The sequence below is a fragment of the Pollicipes pollicipes genome, unplaced genomic scaffold (genome assembly GCF_011947565.3).
Source record: "Pollicipes pollicipes isolate AB1234 unplaced genomic scaffold, Ppol_2.1 Scaffold_2555;HRSCAF=2994_pilon_pilon_pilon, whole genome shotgun sequence".
Lineage (NCBI taxonomy): Eukaryota > Metazoa > Arthropoda > Thecostraca > Pollicipedomorpha > Pollicipedidae > Pollicipes > Pollicipes pollicipes.
In genome coordinates, this window is record NW_023596136.1 from 30332980 (window position 1) to 30344144 (window position 11165).

General features: G+C 53.4%; 1 protein-coding gene across 1 annotated transcript; it reads left to right on the forward strand.

Annotated features, from left to right (window-relative positions):
• Window positions 1-9068: 9068 nt before the first annotated feature.
• On the forward strand, window positions 9069-10741 carry LOC119100133 (uncharacterized; the record flags this gene model as incomplete). Its single annotated transcript, XM_037223246.1, has 2 exons — window positions 9069-9359; window positions 9858-10741. Coding segments are annotated over 2 exons (498 nt in total), but the record flags the coding sequence as incomplete, so codon positions are not given.
• Window positions 10742-11165: the final 424 nt, after the last annotated feature.

Below are 11165 nucleotides of genomic sequence, written 5' to 3' on the forward strand. Positions count from 1 at the left end.
CACGTACTTATTAGCAAGAAGCTATTGTAACGCATTTGATGAGCATGTCATTTTACTCAATTCATCATGTTTGATTTATTCAAATGCATTCGATGCGCATGCATTTCATCTTTGCCACAATGGCATGGTCTGAATCGTTTGCACCTGACATTCATGCTGTCCTGTGGGCGTCACGCAGGTGTGACCTGTGATGAAAGCGTATTGGCAAGCTTGCGTAACTGAGCAGCTCGTTATACGGGCGTGAGGACTGTAACGTCACGATCTTTTCAATTTTAATTTGCAACGTGACGCTGGTGGAAGTCCCCGGGGCATGCTATTTTGTTGTGCTAGTTTTCTCTATGCTTTGCTACGTATTGCAAGACCTAGCCTAGCCGCCCAGCTTACCAGACTTAACGGATGGAAGGGACTGTACCCTTTCTTCTGTATGGGTATGGTTTAGAGACTCGCAGAGATGCTGGCAGAGACAGCGATTGGTTCCAATCATTATGCTAGAACCATCTGTATCGGCTGAACAGTTCATACCATCAGTCATGTTGCTTGGAATGACGATGCCGTTGTTGTATGCGCTGATTGTCGTTGTGAGCGCTGATTGTCGTTTACTCTATGGGCCTGATGTTCGATTACGTATTGCATATGGAAAATCTGACGCATGTCTAAGAAATGACCATTTTTGGGCGCCAGCAACAGTGCGATCGCCACTACTGTTTTATTAGCGGCATGTTTCAGGTTCAAATAACTTCGTGTTTTTCGCAACCAACTCCTTAACACGCAGATGACGAATCAACGACGCTAGTGTTGTCACTTAGTATCAAAGCGTTGGGTACCAGTGCCACTTTATTGTAGTAGATTAACTGACGCCATTACAAAAAGCCATTACATGTGGTTCGCCGACAAAGGTCAGCTGCATCCTGAAAAAGTCAGAGCTAATCGGATCACTACTTCGGCGGTGACCGTTGACAACATAGCGGCGCCCATTTTGACACGTGACGTTCTCATTATGGAGGGATTTATTGTCGGACAAAAAGGAAGCTTCTTAAGAAAAATGTTGGCACAAAAAGTTGCCTTTTCTGGAGGGGTAACTTTGTCCTTCCGTAAAATTTTGCGTTGGCTTTCTAAACTTGTAACTTGCTGTGTCGTGCCGATCCACGTCAAGTCGTGCCGATATACGTCCCCCCAGTCGTGACCCGACCTCATGTCAAATCCGAGCATTAGACCCCCGGGTCAAATCGGGCACGTATCCTGACCTCGTCGGCAGGTCATCCCGCGGTGCATTCCTGGATCAGCTTTAACGTGACATGAGATCAGCTGCAGGGTAGCATCTGGGGTCAGTCCGGTACGTGGCCTAACACTAACAGCAGGGCACTACCCGGCGTGACTCGACTCGGCTTTAGTCTGTGACCTCAGCTGAGTGACCTGACCAGGGGTCAGTTGCCTCAGACGACCTATACCTCAGACGAACTATCTGACCCGGGGTCACTTCCAGCACGTGACCTAACCCGCTCTGCAAGCACGGTCTGAGATCAGCTCCATTACCTCACCTGACCTCAGCTGCAGGGGCCGACCGGAATCATCTCCCTCACCTGATCTAACCAGCCGCAGGGCACACCCCAGCATGCCCCCAGGTGACCTGGGGTCGGCGCGGCCCTCGGCGGCGGCCAGTTCCGGCGCCTCCCGGGGGCGCCCGGCGCTGCTGCGGTTCCGCAGACCGGCGTGGGACCGCCCCTCTGGCCTCGTGGCTACGCTGCGCCACTCTATAAAACGCCCGGCGCCCGGACGGTGGGCACAGTGTCGGGTACAGCAGTCCGAAGATGGCGTGGCTCCAGGTGCGTGGTTGACGCCAGCTCAGCCCACCGCCGGCTGCGGCGTGGCAGAGCACGAGGCGAAGCTGCAGCCGGTGATGGTGATGACGCTGGCGATGTGGTGGCGGAGGTGGTGGTGCTGGTGGTGGTGCTGCTGCTGGTGGTGGTCGTTCGGTCCCCGCAGCTAACGTAGAGTCACGGTTCCCTTTTTAAACACTGCTATAGGCTGCTTCATGTAAAGACTGTTCCAGAGGAACGGTGGTTTGGCATGAGTCGTGCGATCCTGCTTTAAGACAATAAGCGATCTGTCCCTGCCCCCCAGTTCTGTGATCTAATTGACCTCTTCCGATATTATTTTTCACCGTCAATGCATGCAGAAGAGCTATACGTTCCGTGAGTGTAATTTGGCATGTATAGATAACATTTCGAATCCATTTGCAAAGACGCAACGGGCGGCATGCACCTTCCTAAAATAATCAAGATGCATTATGGTGATCGTCCATTCCGCATTCCTCGGACATCGCTGTTAGCCTTCGACAATGCATGCCAAATCAATCATGACAAGTTCCTTTCTTGTCATCTATGACGTGAAGTAATTAACATTGCACGCTTACGTTTTAACCCCCAAGCGTACAGACGGGGCCGCACAGAGGCCTATCTCCGAATTTTCTGCTCTGCATTTCTGATATTGCTCATATCGCATGTGCTTTGCATGCACTGAACGAGTACAGTGTACAAATGGCCGGCATATATATATATATATATATATATATATATATATATATATATATATATATATATATATATATATATATATATATATATATGTTTATATATATGTAGTGGTGATGTGTGTGTGTGTTTGTGTATATATGTTCATATTTGCAGTGCTATCTACGAAGCGGTATAGCTCATGGCCCAGACATGAACCCTGTTAAGCGCATGGTTAAGAGATGTTAATCGCCGTAATTATAGCAATCTTGTCAGAATTCGACAATTCTTATGATGGTTCACAGTTATTAAGCATTGCATACAAAATCGGCTGATAACGGTCACGGTTGAAAGTAGTCTTTCACAAAAATGTTTTTAGAATGCTTTAATCAATGTCAAACCCATTCATGCATGCTCCGATGTACAACGCTAACAATCACATGGTAAAACTTTAAGCATATGATTTTGACTGTCTGCAGCACCGTGGAGAGCCCCTTTTGTCGGAAGAATCCCTACGTCCATGACGCATTAAATGAGTCGGCTCTCCAACCATCCTCTCATGGATGTAGGTTAAAGACGAAATGACTAAGAGACCCTAGTCTTGATGTAGAGCGCTCATTTCTATGCCACTGCTTACATACATATCTTTGTCAGGGCTCAGCCAAACCGAATACCCTGAAATTCACAGCCTGGTGATGTGCTCAGGCTTTTCTATTTTCTTTAGTCCATTCTTCTATTACATTATTTCTCTTCTTTCAAGGAATTTTATTAAGTTTATGACGTGCTAGGACAGTGTCCGTCGCTGCAAACGTTGTTTGAAAGCTACCTAATCGTCTTGATTGCGCCGCTTTAAAGGCTTGTTTCATGCTGTCATCAGAATTTAAAAATAATCTGTAGGCATCCATCATTTGGGTTTAGGGCGACGCCCCAGAAGCATATTACTTTTCGAAGTTCTTGTGAAACGGCAGCAAAAGTCGACGTGCGTTACTGGTGGACCGGGTTCGCACATTGCCGCGACGCTTGGACTGAAATGTTCCCATCCGAATTCATAACACCGACATTTACGCGGTTTTGCACAACGGAAATAACACACCAGACATGCGCACCGCCGCTAGGAGGCGCCTCACGTTCCCATGCCGTTACCAAACACCACCACCGGCGGACCGCCGAACCAGCGCGTAGTTTGGGCGGCCGTCCTCTCACGTTTTGGTTGTTCAACACGGGGGCGCGACAGAAACCGAAAGTGGTTTGGCGAAGGACGATGAGCGGAGAGTGACCTAACGTCGCGTCCACCGACGGCGGCGAGACGTGAGGCGTCCATCCCGGGCAGCGAGGTGTCGTGCGGCTCAGGCGCACGGTCTCCGGCCTGTTACCGACTTCCCAGGCGGAACCCACGCCTGCTCATTTGCTTCTTGATGTAAGCAGATGTCTGCGGCATTTCCCCAAAGCTTAGAGGCCAGAACGTTGGTCATTTCGACTGTGTAACGTTCGCGTGCACGTACCAACGGAGACGCATTGCAGTTTCAGGGCAGTTCCGGGATGCCTTCTGCGTTTGTCACATGACACGTATTTTGTGTATTGACGTATGTGTATAGCCTGATTAAACACCCCGTCACGGTGCGATGCGACTAAACTGTCATCAATAACCTTTCGTGCTCGGAAATCTACAACCAGAACAATGCTTTGACACAACAATGCAGTTGGTAAATGAGAACATTCAGCTTAAATGCAACATGCAACTTTTTATTCAAATTACGAGTGTAAAGGAAATAACGGAACCAACTCGTGCCCTACCCTAATAGAAACTTTATTGTACGTTGTGCACGTTCTCAAGGTGCAATGGAAGGGCGCGCTTCGAGCTGCAAGGTTGTGTCTCCAAATGTGAGAGCCTCCCACATTTTGCCGCCGAATCTGCAGGCACTGAAGGGTCCTGCTTGTAAATGAAGGGTCCCTCGAGCCCGAGCCTGCTTCCCGTTAAGCCTACGCGACAAAGAACAGCACAACAAGCCCGAGGGCCTGGCAAACCACGGTTATGCCTCTAAAGCAATACAGGTCAGCCACTAACGTAAGCCCCGTAAACGAGCAAATAGTAGCTGTTGCCGTGACGGGGCGCTCTATAGAAATAGCCCACCGCCCGCATCGATCAGTTTTAACGAACCAGCGCTTTCAGCCAAGACCCATTGCAAAACGCGGAATCCGTTATGAAATGCATGGTGGCCTGGTAATGGTACCGCTTGTGGACCGACGGGAGATAGGGCTCGTGAGTTTCACCACCCAGCCCAGCGACAGCTGTTTGCTGGGTGGCGAGCCACCCGCTGACCCGAGCGGCTCGGCTGGTGACTGGGTCAGAGTGGCGCCGTCGGGTGGGCGCACATCGCGCCGGTCGTCTCCTCTGTGGCCAAAATCGGCGCCGTCCTGGGCAGTTAAGCCGCTGTGCTGAGCGGCGGAGCAGGGGTGCACACTGTAACTAACGTCACACCCCGTGCGACCGGCGCGCCAGGAAACACAGGCAGAACCCGCGTAACCGCGCCAGCGGCACTCCAGCCATTCCGATTTTCCGCTGCGCCGACAGAGAACGTGCTGTTTACGGCTCGGCACCGCCGGGGGCCGCACCAAACCGAAATGGTTAGGAACGGGGCGCCCGTATCGACCGCCGGCCCTGCGTTTCGTTCCAGCGGTGACTGCTCCGTGTCGTCACCGTGTTATAGGGCCCGCGTGCGATCCGAGAAAGTTACACCAGTCGCGGCGGCTGCCGGGAGGGCACTCCCTCCTGCGCCCAAGGTCGCCTCGCCTTTTCAGTTGTGCTGAATCATTAACAGATGCGCGCTCTCCGGCAGCGATTGCGTGGGTGGGGCTGTTGGCATTCCGCTGTGCCGCAGCTTTTAATTTCTTGTCATCACGCGTCTGAAGGCCGCCGCGTAACCCTGGGGGCAGCTGTACAGCCCGGCCGGCAGAGATGTGCGGCAGAGTGGAAAATGGCATCTCTCGAGCAGGACGTGTTATCCTCCGACGGTGGATAATTCCATCCAACCAGCTTCAGGAACATTTAAAACCCTTGACTTTGAGAACAAACCGCGTCGGCTTACGTCATAGACTGTAATCGCCAACAAAGCCGTAAATAATGCGTAAATGATTGCTGGGTACAGGTCCATGTCCTTCGACAGATTCCGGCGGATGTAAAACGTTGTGGTTTTGTGGGATCTATTGTGCGGCTAAAGGATGTGTTTTCTTGATGTAATACAGCCAAACCGTATGACCACTGATATGCGGGTCTTTAAAACTATACAAATTATTGAATGTTTTGGCTGTTATTCACATAACTGCATTTCTTTTAACTGCAAATGATATACTTACATTCGCAAAGCCATTAAACCTACTAGGCACTCTCAATGACGTTTCAGACGGACGTTTTGATGCATGCTGTACACCGATAAGGTATTCCACATACGCCTTTCTAGGTCTACCTACTTTTGAAACATCTATAATCGGTTATATATATATATATATATATATATATATATATATATATATATATATATATATATATATATATATATATATATAAAACTCACTCTATCTCCTTTTCTCTCTCCCTCTCCCTCTTCTCGTTCTCGCTCTCTTTCTCTCTCCCTCTCTCTCTCTCTCTCTCTCTCTCTCTCTCTCTCTCTCTCTCTCTCTCTCTCTCTCTCTCTCTCTCTCTCTCTCTCTCTCTCTCTCTCTCTCTCTCGTTCTCTCCCTCTTAAGGAGTCCGAAGGGAAAACCTATAAACGCTAGTATGCAGATGGGGGCAGTCAGTGCAGTCTACCAGCTGTGGGCACTCAACATCCCTTACTGCACTTACGTATGCTTCGTTTGCAAGTGCTTGTTCGCCCCCGTACCCACCCGCTCGTGCTTGTTCGTCCCCCGTACCAAGTCACGCGTTTCCACCGCGTCACACGTCATGTTCCACGTTTCTGCCACGTCACTTGTTCTCTCGACCCAGAGCCCAAGCACCTGTTCGCCATCTCGCCTCGTGCTGTCAGCGTGCCGCAATGACTGCCCGGGCGACCCCATTCGAATCGCGTCCATTTTCGTCGGTGCAATTCTCCAGGTCGCTGCAATCGCCCCTTAAAGTACGCGGGGCTGGGCCGGGGGCGTGGGAGGTGCCCGTCCCTGACCCCACCCCCACACATCACCCGGCCCACAGACCCTAACTGCTACCGGAGCTATCAGCGCTCATTAGCGGGCCGGCAGCGGCCTCCCGTGGCGCGCAGTGGGTGTCGGTGGACCGCTGGCGGAGGTCGGCGCCTCCCCGGCAGCTGTCGGGTCTCCCGAGCCCAGTGCGTGTTCCGGGTCCCCGTGCGTCTCCCGGAACCCGAGCGCGCATCTCGGTACCCCAGGCTTGCCTTCCGTTCTCCCCTTCCGCACGTGCTTTTCCAGGGCTCTGTGACCTTTCCCCTAATCGGAAGTACATCGCCGACGCAACTAAGACTCGGTGGCAAACTGCTGTGCGGTGGGGGTGGAGGCCACGCGGGTCTGGAACCGTTATTTGGCCAGCTATTGGTACCGAAATGTGCCACCCAATCTTGGCTAACGACACCCGGCGGGCATGTATGAACAATCGGCCACCAGCCGGGTCGTTCCACATCATTTGATGCTGAACGATAAACGCCGCTGAATAATGCGAGCAGATGGAAATAAAGGCTGGCCGTATTAAAGGGATAATCTGCTGTTGCGATGTAGACAGTGCAGCTCGTTAACCTAAATTCGCTGCCGTGTGTGTCCTGCCTTGCATGCATATTAATCAAGGCGAGCCTGTGTTACAATAACGACTGCAGCCTTAACACTGCCCTGACCTTCATAGCCGACCTGAGCATTATTTGCGAGCACGTCCACGTCAGACCAGTGCAATGAATGGTCTCTTCAGATGCTGGCAGCCTTGGTGCGCCACATTCATTCATGCCACGAGCCGTGCCGCTCCACCAACCGACGGCGCTCTGCCCAGTCATCGATCGCCATGAAAGCGGCTTCCAATACTTCATCGGCTAATCTTACGCGGTTAAAATGCGTAGTAAGCGACTGCTGACCTAGGCCAATGGCTGTACATGTTATCCTCGACGCGCACAACAGCGTGGTATTTTGTTGTTAAGCTATGATGCAATTAAGCAGACAGTAAGAGCCACAAAGTATTGAGCGTCTCAAGGTGTTCAACCGCTTCATACGCAACATGGTCAGACAATATCATTCAATTCTTAGCAACCATCTGTATTTTATTGGATTGCTTCAGTGCGCTTTTCCTGTCTTCGCCGAGGTTAGCCTTTTGAGGCTGTGTTAAGGTATGGAAAATAGCAGCTGTGTTAGGGTCTGGCAAATGGCCACTGATCTTCCAGGCTGTTGTGGTGTCCATTTTGATCGGTCCGTTATGGCATAGCTCATGCCCTTCTTGTCCAATTTCTCTCGCTCTAGAAGCTTTCCATTGTCATCTATTTCACTTGTCAGCTTCAGTTTGCTATATATTTTAGTTTACGTCACTGCTGTCATAAAAATTACTAAAAAACAATGCGCATTCTTGTTCAAGGAGCGCAAACCATTGCAACGCGTCGTAAAACACTATCCACCCGTATCAGCGATTGCAAAACGTGTTCAACGCGGTGGCCAGGAGCGGTCCTTTTGGCAGAGCCCCAACGCGTGCAATGAGTCATCAATAACGGGTGCGACCAGCGCTGAAGGGAATTCGTCCGTGCCTTCGCCTGGTGCCCGCCGAATCCAGCGGGACGCTCAGGACAGGGAGACACGGCACGGTTATCGGACGGTTTCGTCATGTGTGTGGTCGCCTTTCGCCGCCGACCTTGCGACGTACGCGACGCGAAGGGCAAGCTTCGGTGACGGGACCGCTCGGGTCCCACGAGCTGGTGATGACGCAGCGGGCCGAAAAAGACGGGCGTGGGCTCCCTCCGCCGGTTGGACCTCCAAACTTATCGGAGCGTGGGTAGCATTCTCCCCCAAACTGGGACCGAGTGACACCACGCTCGATAGGAAAACTGATTTTTCTCAAGCATCAGGGGTCTCCAGCCTGGCCACGTTTCCGCATTGGAACGCTTTGAGGAACTGGCCTACTAAAGGCTCCGTTTAGGAATGGGCACAATAAACACGAACTAGGGCAGCCACCCGGGTGCTTAGTGTAGACTCGAAGAAAATTAATAGGGCATCAGCAACAAGTCATGCGATGTCGTGTGTTTGGAAACGCAACCGCAAGCTCCTCGCCTGCCCGTACGCCTTCGTGCAGCGGGCTTTAGTCTAACCTCACCCCATCGCTTTCCAGGTTGTGTTCGTGGCGGTGGCCTGCGGCCTGACGGTCGGCAGCCCGATGACCAAGGGGTACAAATACCCAGTGCCTGACAACGGGCTGTACCTGCCGCCGCCGCCGGACAAGGGCGGCCCAGTCAACCCGGGCGGCACCAAAACGTAGAGCTCAGCCTCCCGACGCCGCCGCGGCCGACCACCACGCGGCGACCGGTCACCACGCCGGCGCCGTACCGGCCGCCGAGCACCCGCCGGCCTCGTCCGACCCCGGCGCCGACCACGCGCCGCCCGCGGCCCACCTACCGGCCCGCGACCACGCCGCGGCCCGAGTATATCCCGCCCAACCTGGTGCCGGACGGCTCGGGCCCGCAAGGCGGCCGCGTGCCGTTCCCCACCACCCGGCGCCCCATCATCACCACCCGGCGCCCCATCATCACCACCCGGCGCCCTGTCATCACCACCCGGCGCCCCATCATCACCACCCGGCGCCCTGTCGTCACCACTCGGCGCCCGCTGACCCGGCGGCCCGCGCTCACCCTGCCGCCGGGACCGGCGCCTGGTGGATCGGTAAGCACGTCTGCGCTCAGCTCCCCGTTCCTCACAGATGGGTGATCCCCACCCACTGCGCGGCGGGCGCCGGCTCTCTAGTTCCGGGCTGGTGCTGACGGTCGTTGAAAGGTGTGTGCTCGTATGCAGCGCGCACTGCCGGGGAAACGGTTGAGAAGTAAAGCAGAACTGCGAGAGCTCAAAACAGAGTTAGTCGGTTATGGGTGTGCGAGTGTTTGGCAGCCAGCTGGATCGTGATTATTTGCACTGGAGCGCTGATGGTGAAGGTCAGGATCCTATTGCGCACTCTAACTGCACTCTGCACGCACAAATCGTGCGTCGTATCCGACCGTCGACCCCAATCCGCCACACACGCAGCCAATGTGTCTCTATCCAGATATGGCTGGCTGAACGCCACCTGTCGGCCCCTTCACCGTCCCTCTATTCCGAGCTGCGTTCAGCGTCCTGAGTCCGCTCTAACGCGGCACCTCTGACTCTGCGTGCACGTCCCTGTTGCAGAAGATGATGCACATGTCTCGGCCGTACGAGTTCGGCTACGACGTCGACGACTCGAACACGGACAACGCCTTCAGCCAGAAGGAGACGAGCGACGGCATGGTGATCACCGGCGAGTACCGCTGGAAGATGCCCGATGGCCGCACCCAGATCGTCTCCTACCTGGCCGACTGGGCCAAGGGCTACTACGCTGACATCCGGTACGAATAAACGACGCGGAGCACTCCCGCGGCGCGGACGGCTTTCGGAGGACGGGAGCGACGGCGGCGCCCTCTGCGTCGCCGTTGGGCCGCAGCCGGGGATCGCGGCGCGCCCTGGCGAGCAGGCGCTCCCCGGTCGTCAGGGGAAGACCAGGAGCGCCCCTCCCGTGTGGCGCAGGTCCGCGGTCGCCCGGTGTGGGCGGGAGCGTCCCTGCCCCGCCCACCGGGGCAGAAGGCGGTTCGGCACCGGCATGTGCTGTTGGACCGCTGCGGTGACTGTGATACCAACAGCCCGCGGCGGCGCGCAAGACCAGTGGTATCGTTTCGCGGGGCTGCAGCGGCGGCCGATGTTTTGTTTTAGAGCGTAAGGTTGTGAGCCGCTGTATGGAACGTGTGCCTGTTGAGGAGGTGAGAGAGAGAGAGAGAGAGAGCGTTGGAAGTTTGCGGGACGGTGGAATGAAGCGGCCGATTTCGATAAGTGACACTCGGCGTAGATTCGGTCCTCTAGCCGCTTTTCCTTGGAATAATCTGGTTGCATTATCTCCGAGCTGTACTGAACTCAGTATTTTTAGATAAGCCGTCCGGTCGCGTGTTTTTATAGTGACTGCGAGGTGAGACTCATCGTGGTTTTGTATGCATTTGTCCCTTGCTATAAAATATAAACGGGATCTCTATGTCCCAACTCTTGATACTCTTTTGTCGGAATACGACTGAGCCCCGAGAAGTTGCGTCAGAACTGGTTTTTATTGTTGAATAGCTCCTTGCCGAGCTATTTAAAAGCTGTATTTTGGATAACTGCTTATCTGCCAGAAGTTGTTCAAGTGAATCAATCAGGTAGAATGATAAAAAACCTACACATAATCGACAGCTATCTTACCGCTCTTCCACATGACTTCAGCATGCATTAACGTCCAGTCGCGAGAAAGGAGATCGGAAACTGTGGCATGCATATCAAGAAGTGCTATCGAATTCAAGCAAGTAAAACAAGATCTAACAGGCGGACAAGGTCACTGACACCAACGCCGTCAGTCGGCTGGGATCAAGAACAAGCTGTGATTTTCGTCGTCACTGACACAGACATGGTCACAGTCACTAGGATCAGGAACAAGCT